This window comes from Acomys russatus, chromosome 13 (genome assembly GCF_903995435.1).
Source record: "Acomys russatus chromosome 13, mAcoRus1.1, whole genome shotgun sequence".
Taxonomy (NCBI): domain Eukaryota; kingdom Metazoa; phylum Chordata; class Mammalia; order Rodentia; family Muridae; genus Acomys; species Acomys russatus.
Genome location: NC_067149.1, coordinates 51,976,174 through 51,994,302, shown reverse-complemented (window position 1 = coordinate 51,994,302; position 18,129 = coordinate 51,976,174). Strand labels below are relative to the sequence as shown.

Below are 18,129 nucleotides of genomic sequence, written 5' to 3'. Positions count from 1 at the left end.
CAACATGAAGCTGGCTTAGATAAACAGGTTGCTATGGTCCTTGTAAGCACTCCGGGAAAGCACTGAGGAGGAGGAGCACATAAGCATTTTGATGGTATCCCAGAGTTCTGACAGTGGCACAGTCACTGGACGCCGTGAGCACAAGGCAAGAACAACATCAAGTCCCCGGAAAGCAGCACACTATGACTAACCCCTGGCTTTGACTTGAAGACCAAGTACCTCTAAGGTAGGAACACATGCGGTATACATGGAGTTACTTGCTCGTTCTTGGTTACCGCCCCCCCATCCCATGTCTCCATTCCCCCCCTCTGTCTCTGTCTCTATCTCTTTGTCTCTCTCTGTGTCTTTCTCTCTCTATCTCTGTCTCTCTCTTTCTGTCTGTCTGTCTGTCTCTCTCTCTCTCTCACACACATACACACACACACACACACACACACACACACACACATGAACACAGAGTGGAAAGGACATCTGAGCTCACCCTTCCTTCCATCTACCCACATCACATCATTATGACAAAGCAACTGAGAGACAAAGGCCAGGAAGCCAGGTGAGACCGGGAAGGTGCTTCCGGTCTCATTATTGCTACAAGTACCCTTGTGTGTTTTTATTCCTTTTTCTCCAGAAAGCTGCGAAAAAGCCAACAAAATGAAAATAAAATTAGATTTTGAAAATACAATAAAATATATGGAAATACTATTGAAAAGGAAACAAAGAACTCAGAAAACAGAGAAGAAATAGATATGCACACTCTAGGGACCCATAATGTGCCTGTGACATGATGACAGAGTTTCCTTCTGAGCTCCCAGGTTGAACAAAGAGGAGTGGAAAAGTAGAATAGTTTCCAATAAGTTTTACACTAAGAGTACTTCCCACCTTTTCCCTCCCTCATCTCTCATTCCTCTATTTGCTCTCTTACTCCTTTCTCCCTGTCTCCTGGCACTGGCCAGGCACCTTCTGCATGCCAGGGGTGGTAGTTAGCATAGTAACTCAGGTATGGCATCGATGTTTCTAAGTATATATGGGTGGAGCGATTCACAGACAGTGTCAAACAGTTTCTGCATCAGAAGTAAGAGGAGACAAATGGGCTGGGATGCACCCTATTTCCCAAAAACCCTGGATGGGGAGGGGGGCGCTCTGCGCTGCCTGAACTGTGGTTAAGTGCCATTTAGAGACAGGAGCAGGTACCCACTTATCCAGTTGCATGACTCAGTTCCTATAAACAGGATGGCCCAGGGAAAGGAATTTCCTGGTGCTTGGAGCACACACTCTTGAGTTTTACTCCACTAACTTTGTTCTTTGCTCAGGGACAGGAACGGAAAAGCAGGGCATGGGGTAGCAGGGAGACCCACTCAGTATGGGGGTTGCACCTTGCAACAGATGTAGGTCTGTGTGGCTTTGTCCCCACTCCTAGCACCGATTTTCTGCATTTGTTGCCTTTGTGTTGTTCATGGTTTCAGGAGTATATGGCAAAGGCTACTCATGTCACGCCAGACCCAGAAGCAGGAAATGAGATTGGAACCAGTAGCCAGGATGCAACCTTCAAACAACATCCCCCTAGCACCTTCCTTCTAAAAGCTAAGACCTTGCACCAAAAGGTCCCACAGCTTCCCAATATAGCAGCACTAGATGGTGACCCAACATTCAAAACACGAACCTGTATATGAATCTGTATATGAATCTCTGCCCTCAGTGTGGCCACTCTGTTCTCTGCACTGCACTCTCTCCTCTGCTTCCCTCACTACCCTCAGGACTCTGCTCCCATCTGTCTGTCTTTCTACATATCCACTCCTCTGCCTCTACCCCTTCCCCAGGTCATCAGTCCTCTCCCCTCCCCCAATAAACCTCCTTTATACCAGATCTGTTGCATGTTCTAATTTCTCAGCGGTGCACCTTGGCTCAGGCCACCAAGGATACTTCCTCATCTCATTGTATTTGATAACACATAGGCCATCTGTTCTCAAGATGGCAGCATCCCTTATACCAACACATTATGGAGAAGGAGTTCTGCATCTCTGGGCAAGATGAGTCACTCCAACTGAGTCTGTACAGCCAAGGGACCTGAGAGCCTGCATGGAAGGTGATGTCTGTGGGATCTGAGAACCATTCAACTTTTATTCAATATCTTTTTCCTTCACCAACAAACACTCTCCAGCTTCCCCCATGAATATAGGCCTTGTGTTCATGGAAAAGACTCACAGTGCTGTCACCTGTTTATCAGGATAAAATGACAACCAATTTTTATCAAGAATTGCATCTAGACCTTGTCACAAAACATCACTTACACGATTAAATTTGGGGGGGGGTACATTTTTTTTCCTTGCCAAGTTCTGCTCTATAAGAAAGGTCTAATGGCTCCAAGCATTTGGAGAATTTAACTTGCTGCTTCTACAGCAAGAGGAGGAATTTCTCCTCATAGGGCCCTCAGGGTAAGTCCATAACTAGGCTGTGAGAGGCCTGTGGCAAAAGAGCTTTGAAGCCTCCTTTTGGGGTTGGGGACAGTGATGATTAATGCTGTGGCCTGCTCCTGGGCCAGCTTGCTTTCTCCCCTCAGAGATGGGGGAGGGGAAGCTACCCTTGAAGTCTTTCTTAGTAAGCTCTTCAGGAAGAGGGTTTGATATTGGAGATTCCCTTGAAAGCACACTGCTCCCCTCACAGGTTTTCCCAGTAATCCCTCACTCTCAGATTTCCCTTTGTCTGGAGCCAGCCCATCCCCACTTCCAGTGCTGCCCAAAGGAAGCTCCCTCCTCCTCAGAAGGACTTCCAGCCTCTACTCCAGCTTCCCCTTCACCTCAGGCCCCTCCCCCAGATCTGCTGGGCCCTGGCCCCAGGCTTCCAGCTCAATTTAGAAAAATGTAAATATAATACATCTCTCCTTGCTGCTGCCCCCCCCCCCCACTGATGACCTGCCCTGCCATTACAACAGACAGGCTGTAGTGGGCTCAGCATACTTCCTGTCTGCATGGGTGGTCCTGGGGATCTTGGGAAGGAAACTGACAGCTGAGAGCAAGGCCCAGGATCACCATGTCAGGCACACCAGTGGGAGTGGGCAGCTTTGGTTTCATTGCTCTCATTTTTGTTCAAAGCCCAAGACAAGTGGCCTTCTGGAATTGGGGAGGTCTAGCCAGTTGAGAAGGAAGGAAGAAACCCCACTCCCTTCTGTCCCTCCACTGAGCCCAACTTCCCCACCAGGCCCTATCAAAACCTCTTGTGGAACAGTTGGAGAGGGTGCCACTCTAGGCTCAATTCCACCACGGAACCATGGGGGTGACATTAAGAAGCGCACATAGTCTTCTGCTCCTTGGGTTTGAGGTGCCCCGTTTAGCATTATGCGTAAAGGGTGACCCCAGAATCATAAAGGAACGTGGAGACACCGCCCAGTAGTTTGAAACTCTTCATGGCACTAGGATATTTCTTCCCAAAAAGGGCAGGAAGCAGCCTCCTCAGAAAGCAAGAGCACACAAACCCGGCTATATCGTATTCCCCAAACGTTAGGCACGCACCGCTTCTGACACATTGCACCATCAGCTTTGATCATCAATGGCAGCTGGGTTGTGTCCCACCTGGAAAAAATGCATCCTCTGGTTTAACTTCCTGTGTTAGGGAGGAAGAAAGGCCCAGAGAGATGGAGGCCCAAGGCTACACTCCTAGGGAGAGGCAGAGCTAGACCCTTACTCCCACCCGCACACCCACACATAACACTCTGGGAAAGCACCAAGGAGGGAGGTTGCTCACTGGGCCATCAGCGATCAGAGAAAGATGCAAGAGGTGATGGACCTTGCTTCAAGGACAAGGGTGAGGAGGAATCAGAGGTCAAAGAATGGCGAGATTGTCACCAGGTTTCTCAGCCAGGCAGAGGAATGGCAGAAACTATTACTTCCTAGGAAGTTGAGACTTCTGCTGGCTTGGGCATTCTAGCTGTTTCCCAGAGCTGCCACATAGGCGCACATGCACATGGATGGGCTCACATTACACCTTCTCTTGTTTCCCCTGGCTTACTCTGGGAAGGAGGGAATAATAGCCTGGGGTGGGGGAGGGGAGCAGGCAGAGTGAAGGGGAGGATCTGAAAGGAGAGGAGGAGAAGGAGGCAAAAAAAAAAAAAAAAAAAAAAAGAAAAGAAAAAGAAAGAAAAAAGAAAAGAAAGGGTGGGTGGGGGAGAGTCAAAGATAACACTCTCTTGATAATCCACCCACTGGATTATCAGCCCATAAATACTGGAGGGTTGGCCAGCAGCGGTCCTGCCATGTGAGGTGCCTGTGGCATGAAGGACATAGACAGATACCCTCTTTGTCAGAGTCTCCTTCACAGGATTACTTGCAATGTTCTCCATATCCATGCTGTGAGAGGCTATAGGCAACGCTCTGTACATCGAGGAAGTCTTGTTCTTGGGAAGGCCTGTGAATTTTTTTTTTTTTAAACCATTGGGAACCTATAGTTTAGAACCAGTGCCTCAGAAATCCTATGGGTTAAGGAGCCTCTAATATGAAGAGACAGGACACTTCACAGAGCCAGACACATAAAACCAGCTTTGCAGGTATGGCTGAAAAAAAGTCTTGGGGGATTCAGGGAGCAAGAGGAACAAAGTTGGCCACGGAAGAGTGAGAAGCTAGGTGTGCTCTTGAACAATGCAATGACAAGATCAAAGAACAAAAAGACCAACAGCTGTGGCAAGCCAATCCTGTAGGATAGAAAGCCCTAGCCATAGGAGGCCAAGATGTGCAGTAGTTGTGGGCCATTCAACTGGCCTGACTTCAGGGTCCTCACAATTGCTTAAGTCATTTGGTGTGTGTTGGGGTGTGTGTGTGGAGGGTGGGGGAGATGGTTAAGGATTGCCCTTTACCCCCAGATCCCTTGCTCCTCTCTCCCCTCCTCCTCTCCCCGCCCTTCCTGCTGCTTCTTTTTCCCTTTCTCTCCCTCTCTGCCCTGGCTCCTCCCTTCCCACAAGAAGCCCTCTTGATACCAGATATTTTGTGTGCATAATTCTTCAAGGAGGTACACTTTGGCATGGGCCCGCCATGTTACCCACACCTGCCCCCACTCCCCACCCCACCCCCCACCCCCCGCTTGCTGCCACATCATCATAACAGGCCACATAGATCATAACAGGAGCATCTTCCAAAGACACAACAGACTAAGGAAAGGTCTGTAATTCTCTCACCTGGACCCCCCAAAAAAGGTATGCATCTAGCACTGTGGCATCATCAGCCCCCAGTATGTGTAGGCAGGTGGATGCCCAAAAGCTCATCACAAGTCTTCCTGGAATATTCAGCATCGCAGCAAAGAACAAGAGAGATCCTGCCTCAAAAGCAAGGAGGAAGTCAAGGACCCACAACTGAGCTTGCCTTTTGATCTCACATATATGCCATGGCACAGGTATACCCTTCACACACAAGCACATACACATACATACACTAAAATGAACACTTTAAAAATATTAGAATAAAAAAAATCTGTGTTACCCCTAGTCAGGGTTACCTAAGGAAATGGGACCGTCTGAAAGCTGCTGCTACAGAAACCACTATACTGTGTGAGTGTATTGTTATTCCGTTAAATAAAATCTGACATTATGATAAGATACAAATGTGTTTGTCTATGCTTCTGGCATAGTAAACTCCCAACAGGGTTGCCAAGGTCTGGGCTCGGCTCCTAACAAATCTGCTAACTGGACCTTGTATCTGTTTCTCTTCTCAGTGTGGCCACAGAAAGAATAAGCCTCCTTTCTGTTTTTCACTGTTACTATGTTTTTAGTTGGCATTTAGGGATCGGAAGGCAAACCTATCCTGCGGGGACATCCTAAGCCTGGGCTTTGCCTTCTGTGCCTTTGGCCACACCACTAATGGTTGTGGCATAAGATGCTATTCCTCCATAAAGCCCAGGGGTCCAAAGGTAGCAATGTGATGAGACAACTCAGATGTGGCTGCAGCCCTCTGAAGCCCTGGTGTCTGAGGTCAGAGAACTCTTGCACTTCCCCTAAGCTGCAGGCTTTGGTGGGCATTTCCAGAGATCAAGAGAGACTGGCAGCCAGTGGCCTTTCAAAATACCTTCTGAATTTCACTCTAAGTTAAAAAATAATGACAACAACCTTACAAACTCCCAATGCTTTCCCTCATTTTTAGAGTTTAACAGGATTTAAGCTTGGGATTAGGAAAAGTGAGCTTTTCTCTAATGGCCTTGCAAATGCTGAAGAAAACTCATGTTAGGCTCATAGCAATGGCCTCAGAATCTCAACATTTGAATTGAGGTTGGAGATGCTGGGGAAAGGTCTGGGGGCAGATAACTGAATCTGAGGTTGGAAGGGAATAGTTGGGTGCTCCAAAAATAAGTGAATGTTTAAATGTGTCCGCTTGTGCTTCTTCACTTCCTCCCTGACCTTAGGACCTTTGTGTACCTGTGGCCTTCAAGGGAAATAAAGAGTCAGTCACTTCCTGCTCAAACTATGGCACCAGCCAAGGACAATACATGCAGTAAACTTCAAACACCTACCCAGATCTAGCCAATGGACAGGGCATTCTCCACAGTTGAGTGGAGAGTGGGGTCTGACCTTCACATGTACTCTGGTGCCCCATATTTGACCACGTCCCCTCGATGGGGAGGCCTGGTGGCACTCAGAGGAAGGATAGCAGGCTACCAAGAAGAGACTTGATACCCTATGAGCATATACAGGGGGAGGAGGTCCCCCTCAATCACAGTCATACAGGAGGGTAGTAAGGGGAGAATGGGAGGGAGGGAGGAATGGGAAGATACAGGGGATGGGATAACAACTGAGATGTAATATGAATAAATTAATAAAATATACTTTAAAAAAAGCAGTCAGTCACTTAAATGACCAATATTTTATAATTATTTCTCTCCAGCCTCTTGTGAGATGGGAACTTGTCCAGCCTCAGGATTTTCTGCTAATCCCAGGTCTCCAACAGAAATCTCACCACCCCAAAACTATTCATACAGATTGCTTTCCCTTGTCAACGACAGTTGCTCACGACCAGGAGGCTGTTCGCACTTGTCAATACTCTCCCTTGCAGTGTGCTCTTTGCTCTTATCGCTGATAAAGCCAAAGGAAACCTTACAGGTCTATAATTCAACCTTATATCTAGAAAAGGAAACTATAGCAAAGAATACTCACCCACCTCCAACCAAACCCATGTCTAAAAATGAACGTTCATTTGCCTCTTTAAAGTTATTACAACAAATATTAACAAAGAAGTCAGTAATTAGCAAGGATGCTCATTAAGTCATTCATCCCGGCACTCATACATTATTATACACACTGAGTCCCTGTCATGCCAGGAAATCTGCTGGACCCTGCGGCATCTGAAGATGAGTGAGCCACAGTCCCTCCCCACTACGCTATAGACCCTAATAGGCTGAGTATGCTGAAGAGCAGGTCTGTGAGCAATAACGCAGTCAGATGCCATTAGTGTGGGCCCCTAACATAATGCACACAGGTTATGATCCCACCCAGAAGGAAGAAGAATTGGCCTGGGAGACATCGCTGAAGAAGCACTGTGTACAGCAAGGCTAGAAACGAGCCTGGAACACTCAGCTCCACAGGTTGGAACCACAAGTGCACAAGAGGGCCAGGAATCTAAAGCCTGCTGCTCATTGACAGTTCTGTATCCTGAGGGGCTTGCACTCAGCGAAAGGGTAATTCCACACATCACCTGTAGCTTGGTAGGTTGTGTTAAAATAAACCAATAATCAGATAGTGAATATATTTTTGATTAACTATTCATACTTGAGCAAGTGTATCTTGATGAAACCACGCTTCGTGAGGAGACAGGAACGTGTAAGCTGTATTAGAGCATTGGAATAGGACCGGAAGAGGAGCCTCTGTGGCCTGTGGCTCTTGGTCTGTGGGATCCAGTGCTATTAATTTGTTAGTCCCAAGTGAGAGAAAATGGGGGTTACTCTGGCATGGCCAAGAGTTGAAGACAGCTGATCTAAGCTGGAAAACACACGCTGGGGAACACATTGCATGTGTGAAATGATCAGCCTGCACTGACCCATGCTCCTGCCCTCCTCAATTAAGGAAAACAACCAGAGGCTTCGCTGCTAGGATGTCACACCCCTCCCCCCCTCTGTTAAACACCCTAGACCTTTGTGGGAAAGCTGCCATTAAACCCAGCCCCTCAAGGTAAGTGTGGGTTTTTCCTGTGCTCCCCCTTTTAAAGACTATAGATCCCTAGCCTGAGTGTCCCAGGACTGCCTTAATTTTCCTGTGTGGAAATGATGATCTTAAATCACAGAGTTCCCTGTTGCTCTGTTAGCTTGGTAGAGGATGGAAACTGCAGGAAGGAGCTCCAGAGAATGAGCATTTTATGAACAGAAATGATGCGGAGACAAGGCCACCATCCTGGGCTTGTGAAACCCTGGAGGGCGGGGAGGGGAGGGGGGTGAGTACATGAGGCTGCCTGGTCATTGCCTGGCTCCTCCCACAGCCCCCTTTGAACCTGGCCCCAGGGAAAGGGGAGAAAGGCTCTCACTCATTTCCATGTACTCCGGAGTCAGCCCAGTGTATGGCTCTAGGCTGTAGTCCAGGTCCCACTGCTCTGGACGTTTTGAGTGCTCAGGGTCACTTTCTCCAGGTTCAGTCTCATCTTTCAGCTTCCGAAAGAGTTTCTTTAGCTTCCTGCAAGACAAATGGAGTAGTCACTAACCATCTTTGGGGGGGGGGGCAGGGTTATTTCAGCAGAAGTGGAGGAAGAGACTAAGTCCAGGCAAGGAAGTCATCCTGAGGCGGCAACCAAGGGGGTCTTTTACTAACATAATAAAGGAACTACCCTCCACATGCTGCCAGAGGAGAGAGTTTATCACCCCCACAGCCTACAACAGCCACCCGCCTGCAAGACATACTGCTGCCACAGTGGGTCCTGCCACTTTAAATCTTGTGCCAATCTTATAGAGGTAATCAAAGCCACTCTGACTCCAGCATGAACAGCCATGACCCAGAAGTCAAAATCTTAGGCGTTAGCAGGAACAGGAATTCCTAGGCTGGGACCAGTAATGGGTCGCAGCTGTGTTTAAGGAACAGTGAGTGACCCCTAATGACCGCACCCAAATGACCCAGGTAGTCCATTAACCACCTCCTACCACCAGAACAAACATGGCTTCCTTCTGAACCTGACTTCAGCTCTAAGAGAATTCCAGTGCTGTTGGGTGTAGGGGGCCAGTGTCCACTGTGCAGACAGCTGTATTGTGCCATGGGTCAAAAGCTAGTCTGTGCTCTAGGCAGAGAGACTGGAGGGTGTCATGGAAAGAACAGCAGATGGCCTGGTAATGGCTGTGACTACGGACAGGCATAAGGTTAGCAAGCAGGCCCTAGAGTTTCAGAACTTAAGGGCTAGGGCTGGGGTGGGGACAGGGACCTTAAGTGCACAAGGAGAGAGCAGACACAGGATGCAGAAGGGAAACTATGACACTGTGCAGCAGAGGAGGCAAAGCAAGAAGAGGGAGGGGCCTCAAAGGTCTTATAAGCACGGATTGGCTCAGAAAAGGGTGGGGGAGTGGGGTGCTGTGTAAATCTACACATAGCTCTCAAGAGCTGGCTGCTTCCAGAAGTTTCTGCTGGATATCAGTGACCAGTAACCAAATGAATAAAGGAAGTCTATCGCCAGACCAGGGTTTAAAAGGGATCCTGCAAGTTGTATAGCATACAGATGGCGCTTTGGAAAACATCAAACTATGATTCTGACCTTACAATGTATTCTCTCATTAAAATAATTCCTTTGATGTTACCCCCGCCCTATCCTTTGCATCTGCTATTTTTTGTTTCATGTCCTCCTTTAATGACAAGTCTCGGGAACTCTCTGGAAACCTCTGAATTTTTCCACTGCCAATGCAACATGACTCCATGGCCTTGCACCCAAACTGTGTGATCTGTGGGGCCTCCTGCTTAGGGACCTGGGCTGCAGACAGTTCCACAGATGGCTCTTGTGTGTTGGCCTCGCTGAGGAAACAGGCAGAGCCTTGCCCTACATGGGCCAAAGATGACGACATAGCCACTGATGCCTCTGCTGATTCCTGAGGAAGTTTGAGGTTTTTCCTCAGACTTAGGTTCCTAGTAAGACATCCCTGTATCTGAGGGGGTAGCCCTCCTGTGATGTCTCCAGATAGAAATGGTGCTATGTTATGTGTATCAACCTATACAGAAAAGTGGAGCACTTATAAAATTTTTATATGTTGTATCCAAGAGTAAGTGACATTTACTTGGGGGATATGGTCTGGATATTAGTAAGAACAATGACGGGGAGAGGTTTTATGTGGAAGGATTTGTTTGCTGTTCTCTTCATCTCCAAGTATGTCCAGGCGAGGCTTTCATGTGTGGAAGAGCTGTTCCAGGGACACACCTGTGACCCCAATACCTGGAGACTGAGGCAAGATTAGAATGAGTTCCAGGCCAGCCTGGGCTGTACAATGAGATTTTGTATTTAAAAAAAGGAGAGACTTAAGAAGAGAAGACAGGAAAATTGGAGGGAATAAAGGAGAGGAGGGAGAGGGAGAAGGGTAAATGAGCAGGAAAGGTTAATAGAGTGCTTATGTGACACGTGCCAGGTCTGGGGTTCCATCCTCAAAATAGCAAAAATAAGGCAGGGGGAGAAATGGGCATTTCTCTATTCACACAAAACACACACACACACATTCCCACATACACACACACATATACACACACACATTCCCACATACACACACACACACATACACTCCAACCACCTGGATGATTAAAGGTCCATTTATAGTTTTGCTTCAGTGTACACAGAAGCTAACTTCAATATGCAATTGTGTCAGAGTTATGATGGGTGTGTTATTTCAGAGACACAATACAGATATGACCAAAATCTGTTTTGCATCTTTGAAAAGGTGAGACAATCGCAGGTGAGGGAAACCCTGCTAATGGACACAGAAGATAAATGGCCAAGGCTATGTCACTCCATGATGAGCACCATGTCTGAAGCTTTTTATTTTTTGAAACAACTGTTTGTAAGCATCACTCCGGGCAGTGATGCATAAAACCACCTGGCTTCTCACTCGAAAGCATCTGTCACAACTGTGTCAGGTCTGAAGCCAGACCTCACAAGCAGGAATTTGCCTATCACCATGGCTGTTCTCATAGAGCTTGCTCATCTCTGAGGTGGTTTCTGAACCAGGCCTAGCAAGAGAGGTGGGGATGGGGCCTCCAGACAACTGGAGAAAGTGTAAGACTTCCTTTATGGCTTCCGGGGCACCTGCTCCGTGCACAGGCAGACTTCATGGGATGCCATCAGAAAGTCTCTAAGCTTGGCCTTGGGTAGAGCCCAACACTGAAGAAACTTACCTCCTTTTCCACTGTCATTCAGTCTCTGATTATTTACTGTTAAGGAGAAAAGCCCGCACTACTACTGGGGCACTGAAGATGACTCTCCAGGGATTACAGTACATTCCTTCTTCACAGAGAGAACTCAGATCTTGGACAGAAAGGCTTGGGTAAGAAATAATGCATTGATTGCCTAATTATGTCACTTTTTGGCTGGATTGTTTCATACCATTATTAGCTATCCATAGTAACTCACTTCTGGGTGTTCATCTTTCATCTCTAGGAATAATAAAGATTAAAGTTAAGTGTGTAGACTTAAAAATGATTAATATGGAAAAAACTGCATGAGTAAACACGGGAAGAAATTTCAAAGTTCATCACAAGTAAGCAAAGATTGGATGGCAATGCTACCATCCAAGGAGTGTTGCATTGCTTCCTTCAGGGCAGACACACACGGTCTAATGAGAATGTCGAAGTTTTGTAGAAAGGTTATTAGCGTCACCTATCTTACCCACTGAAAAAGCAGTATGTTTTTATGTAAGAATGTTAGAAAATTGCTATTAGAAGCAGCTGCTGGGCTAAAGAGACAACTACTCATTATTATATTGTCATTTATTTTTATTTAGTATAATCAACCACCTGATTTCCCAACCTGCCTCTGTTTTTTTTGACACTATGTCTAGCCTGCTAGGTTCTTATTTAATTCCTATGGGGAAAAGTTGGGCATTGGTGCTGGAGTAAGGAACAGACAAGCTGTGAACCAAAAGCCCTCAGGCACAAGACAGAAGAAAAAAGCAGCACTTCTGAGCCGGGTCCTGTCAGTCACATTTGTGAACTTGCTCAAAAACCATGGAAGCCCATGACACACAGCAATAACTTGGCTACCTGGAACCCCCTAAAATGATTCTTCCTTTTTCTGGTGTCCACATTTTCTAGACAGCTAAGCATTCCTTCCAAGCCAGTTTTCATTACACAACATAATGGAGGCAAATCCTTGTACAATAACTTTCTGAAGGTCACATGGTGAATATAACACAACAGATCTGCTGGCTCTTATATTTAACTCCACAAAAGCGACTGAATACGATCAGGTATAATTTTTAACACACATGACTCCCCTCTCACTGTCAGACTCCATTACCATTGTTCTTTTAAGTAGGAAAGATTCCTTTTTTAAAATGGCTTATTTTATGTTTCCCAGCTACACCCCACTGCCAGGACACTGCCAGGTATTTGGGATCTGAGTTCTGTCTTACCAAGTATAATCTTGAGTGGTAAGTGAAAGATCCATTAATCATAAACATAGTGATTTCATCTTACCAAGCTCAAAACACAACCTTTATGATGATGGAGAACTTTGGGCACTGCGGCAGAATCTCTGATTGACACGCTTGAAGTTGCCTATGCCATCATGCCAGGAGACCATGAGTATCCTCTAGCAGACTGGACGCTAAAGTCAGAGGGCTGGGATCTAGCTCGTCAGGCACGGGCCCAGCATGCATGAAAACCTGAGTTCAGTCCCCAGCACCTCGAGCTGGAATGGGGAAGCATGCTTTGAAGCACAGCGATTTCCATGTGGAATATGTAGAGACCAGTCCACTCAGCAGGAGAGAGCTCCATAGAGCCCTAGGCTTGCAAGGTACCTACCTCACGGATGACTATAATGACACCACGTTCATCAAGAGACACAGTGAGACTTAGCGAAGGGACTTGGCACACACCATTGTGAATTATTACACAGTTGCCATTGATTAAAGTGAGGCATACTTTCAAACACATATGCAATAAGCATAAACAAGAACATTAATTTCTCAGGGAAGGCCAGCATGTGTGTTTTCATCTGTCGGTAAGCTGATGGAACTGATGGACACAGAGCATGCCAACACACTGTTAGGCATATGCCTGGGATGTTGACTCACTTAAATTCTTAAAGGCCTCTGAATCCAGAAATAATGTGCTAAGTGGTAGATGAGATGTCCAGGAATGGAACCGTGGGCAACCATGTCTGTAAGATGTCTACAGTTCCATCCAAAAGAGAACGTCAACACCCTAGAAAGGCAGGTGTCTTCTCCAGATGTTTGATGGACACGAAGACTTTCCTAGATGGCTGTGCTGGAGAGCTTGGATGCATCTCTTCAAAGGGACCAGATGCGGCTTCAGCATCATCTGTACGTATGTTGGTCCACAACAAATGCTGTTTCTAAGATGCTGTGTGCCTACAGAACAAAACACATCTGTTTCTCTAGCTTTAATTGACTATCACTGAATGACTGTTAGTCAGAAAATAGGTATAAAATGAAACTTCAAGGCCCGAATTTCTCAAGGATGCAGTCTTATTGATAACTAGAAGCTTATTTAAGCAGAGAGATGGGATGGACCACTCAGACACTGATGTTCTTATTATTCCTCCTCTAGGAAAAAGCACCTAGAAGTGCCACATAAGTTTGTCTCAGTATGTGAACAGAAAAATGTTTGAGTGTTCTACCTAATGAATAGAGTGTGAATGGTTATCTTAGTTAAAGTTTCTATTTCTATTTTTGCAACACTAACATGACCAAAAAGCAAATTGGGAGGAAAGATTTATTCAACTTACACTTCCACAGCATTGGTCATCATTAAAGGAAGTCAGGACAGGAACTTAAACAGGGCAGGAACCTGGAGGCAGGAGCTGATGCAGAGACCATGGAGGGGTGCTACCTACTGGCTTGCTCATCATGGCTTTCAGTCTGCCTTCCTATTGCACCCAGGACACTAGCCCAGTGGTGGCCCTACCCCCAAGGGTGTGGGCCCTCTCATACCAATCATTAATTATGAAAATGTTCTACAGGCTGGCTCATAACCTGATTGTTGGCATAATGTTCGTGTGGACTGTGTACAATTTACGCTGGTTCTTTTAAATGCTGATTTCTCTACTCCACTATCTGGTTTCAATCCAGACATTGTATTGTGATGTTTACTCTAAATACCTCCTATCTTGAGTTTGTGTAAAAATGTCACCATTTGTTCTCTGTATTGCCAATAAACACCAACTAGTCAATGCTGAGCAATAACAAAGAATAGGATGGGGCATCCTGGTCCAGTGAGTGGAGGAGAAAGAGCAGGAAGTAGAGGAAGAATGCATGTGGAAAGGACTGAGAAAATCAGGAGAAATGAACCAGACCTAAGGTATGAGTAAAAAGCAAGCATAATGTGGGAAATCTGAATTAGAGGAAACTATACTAGTTTGGAGGTTTAGGATGGAGTAATTATTGTACAGCATTGTACTTGAGGCTAATTAAATGGATCCTAGTCTCTCTGTGTGGTTATTTTATAAAGCTGGTTAAAGAAGTAACTGTTGATTTATTAAAAGAATAAATCAATATTAAATAGTAATAACCATTCAGCATTGGGTCTTAGGGAAGCATCTTCTCAGTTGAGGTTTCCTACCTTCAGATGACTGTAGTTTGTGTTGAGTTGATGTAAATCTAGGCAGCACAATGGTGAAATCCATGTAGAAGACCGGCATGTCAACATTCTGCAATAATACTGATGATTCACATCCCTGTGTGCTCTTATTGGGGTTCCTCCTGAAAAAGGTTTTCTTCCCAAGAAGCTAAGTGTTCCCCCTTAGAACTTTATCTCTATAAAGGTGTCTCAAAGGACAATGAGAAACCTCGGGACCTTTTTAAGAGTGACAGATCTCCTAAATACATAGAAACAGATGGCTTTGATGTGATATTTATATGGGGGGAAAGGCTGGCTTATTTTTTTTCTACTATGCCTATTCAATCCATCGAACCCATGACTGGGTGCCATTCACACTTTTGAACAAATGATCTAGCCCTTGCCATTGGCATCTCCTTTCATGTCCCAAAGGCCTTGGCAGGAGTAATGCCACCTTGGAGATTTAGCTCCTCCATTGTAGCACCTCTAGGTCATGAGGTGCTTGAGGTAAGACCAGAGTGAATGTGCTGTTTGTTCAGAAAGGAAACAGGTTCTTCAAAGAAAATAATGACAGACCACCCTCCGAGAGGCAGTGGTGGCACAGGCACACACTAGAGGAAACCCTGCTGCCTTTGAAGCTTGACATTTGGACTACTGACTTTCAAAGTTCTGATGGCATTTGTATTACATAGTGAGCACTCAGTCATATGGAGAATATTTTTTTTTACCTAAATCTAATCTCTGAGAGCCATTTCACATATATACTTCCCCCTCCATATCTAAGGCACAGGAACCCTGGAGTGGCACCAGAGGCATTCCCTTAAGTCTTGTGAAGTGTGTGTATTAAGTCATTCCTGGTCTTGTTGTTCAGAGTCTGAATCTCTGCTCCTGAAGAACATTCCAGTGGCCACTTTATACTTAAATGGATTCCTTTGCTGCTTAAACTAGCCAGAGGGAGTTCCAAGGGTTGCCATTAGGAATCTTGGGTAGCAAATGTGCAAATTCAGCTGGGAAGATGGAGATCAACCAGCTTTTCTTTCCTGGAAGATTTCTTAGCAGCATAATGTGCATGATACAACTCCAGCACGGAGACAGACTCCCAAGATCTTGACCTATCCTCTGAGGACTGTCTGACCACTGCAAGGGCATGGTGTCCAGCAAGAGCATAGTCAGTTTGTAAGTGTTCAAGAGAACTGGCCCAGCCTATCAGAATTATCCCTTGGGGCTGGAGAGATGGCTCAGAGGTTAAAAGCACTGACTGTTCTTCCAGAGGTCCTGAATTCAATTCCCAGCAACCACAATGGTGGCTCCACAACCATCTATAATGTGATTTAATGCCCCCTTCTGGCCTGGAGATGTACATGCAGGCAGAGCACTATATACATAATAAATAAATAAATCTTTTTAAAAAATAATTATCCCTGCTCACCTCTGACACCTAGCTCTGTGACACTAAGCTGGCTAAAAATAGCCCTGGAACAGATTCCTCTTTGAACTACAAAGAACTAGGAGGGAGGGCTTGGTAGACGCTCTGCTGATAAAGCAAGAGGACCAAGTTCAATCCCCAGATCTGACATTAAAAGACAAGTACAGCAGCTTCTAATAGCAGCACTGGGGAAGAAGAGACTGGCAGATTCCTCACACTTTCTGACAAGCCATCCTCGCCTACCTGGGGAATTCCAGGCCAGCAAGAGACCCTGTCTCAGAAACAAGATGGAGAGCTTCTGAGAAACAGGTTTCCCCTGATCTCCACATACACTGGCACACATGTACATCTCTACATGCACTCACACACATGTAAATCTGTACATACCAACATATACAACATACATGCATACACACATACACACATACATACATACATACATACACACACATACATACACACATACATACACACATATATACATACATACATACAATAAAAACAAAGGAAAAAATCCAAAGGACTAGAAGGGAAAGATAGGGTATTTCATATTTCTGGACTTCTAGTTAGATTTTTTATTTGTTTGCATGTTTTGTTTTGTTCCCACTTTAGTAGCTATCAATAAAGTGTTCAGTTTCATAACCATTTCAATCTATAAAATATGCATAAAGCTGGGGACTTTCCCAGGTATTCATGATTCCCCTTCTAAGATCCTGCATTCTGCATTTTGTTGCCAGAATTTCTTAAATGACTCCATCAGACTTTCCTCGTCATCTTCGCACCCTGCCTGTACCCTCCTACTTACCCAATATGGGGGAGAAGTATATCAAAAGTATTATATGTTTTGGGGTCTGAGTTATCTCTTATCTCTGCCCTTTATTTCTATGTATAGTTCAGCAAGTGGTAAATCTTTCTGAGACATGAGCATCTTAGCCCAAATTGGGAAACAAAGTGAGGAGAAGGCAGTTCCAGGTACACAGAGAGGGGAGTGGATGCTGAAGTTCTGTGCAAAGGGGGCAGGCTGTGAAAACTGATCATTACGTACGGGACGCCAATCTCAAAGATGTTGTTCTGGATCAGCTGCTTCCCCAACATGATGATGCTGAGCTGGATGCACAGCTCCATGAGGCAGCCTCCTGGAGCACACTGCAGGAGCGGGCAGAGAGAGACAGGAGCAGTCAGAGAAATGAATACAACTGTGATGGGGTAAGAACGGGGCTACACCACTGGCATCCTACAAACTGCTAGCCAGGCATGACTGCCGGATGCTGTACTTGCCTCTTCCATGCGGTAGCCATCGAACACATAGACGTAGCTTCCAGGTCTGCCCACAAACCTGAAAGAAAAATGTGTGCCCAGAGTCAGAGGAAGATGGTGCCAAGGCCACCTTCCGCATAAAATGGCTGTTACTCAGGGCCCTCTTTGAATGAACTGGCTAGGGAGGTCCCAAATCACACAAGGACAGTTTACACCCATTATCCGCTAGCAGGTAGCTATAATACTTAAGGTTCAGTTCTTAATGAAACCATGTTTCTGGGGATAGAGGGATAGCTGGCCAAAGGATAAGGCTGAATGTGGTAAGGGGCTAGGGTGTGTGTGTGTGTGTGTGTGTGTGTGTGTGTGTGTGTGTGTGTGTGTGTACGCACGCTCGCACATGTGTGCATGTGTGTATGCATGTGTGTGTGCATGTGTGCGTGCATGTGTGTGTACACATGCATGTGCGTGCTTGTGCACATACGCACATGTATATGTGTGTGTGTGACTTCTGAGTACTTTCCCCCCTCTACTGGTGTCAAAGACTGAATGTGCAGCTCTTTGGTAAAGGCTTATGATTTGTCAGGAAATTGAGAGTGAGTCCTACTGAAGGTACAGGCACCCTTCCTTCAGAAAAGAAGGCATCTTTTCCTTTCTACTGAAAATATTCAAAAGAAGGGAAGCAGCCCACTCGATTTCTCTTCTGAAGAGGATGTATTTTATGGAGGGATGAGAA

The 18,129-nt window shown here is 45.8% G+C and overlaps 2 protein-coding genes across 2 annotated transcripts in view; both read right to left on the bottom strand.

Moving 5' to 3' along the window:
• LOC127196862 (anoctamin-2-like) overlaps positions 1 to 17,272 on the bottom strand; it is a 44,319-nt gene extending 27,047 nt beyond the window's left edge. Inside the window, exons 1-2 of the mRNA XM_051154604.1 lie at positions 17,185 to 17,272; positions 8,484 to 8,629 (exon numbers count right to left, since the gene is read on the bottom strand). Of these exons, the coding sequence (XP_051010561.1) occupies positions 8,484 to 8,629; positions 17,185 to 17,264 (226 nt within the window). The 5' untranslated portion in view covers positions 17,265 to 17,272. The remainder of the gene's footprint in view (positions 1 to 8,483; positions 8,630 to 17,184) is intronic.
• An 85-nt stretch (positions 17,273 to 17,357) lies between these two features.
• Positions 17,358 to 18,129, bottom strand: part of LOC127197686 (anoctamin-2-like) — a 69,883-nt gene continuing 69,111 nt past the window's right edge. Inside the window, exon 5 of the mRNA XM_051155657.1 lies at positions 17,358 to 17,475. Coding sequence (XP_051011614.1) covers positions 17,358 to 17,475 — 118 coding nt within the window. The remainder of the gene's footprint in view (positions 17,476 to 18,129) is intronic.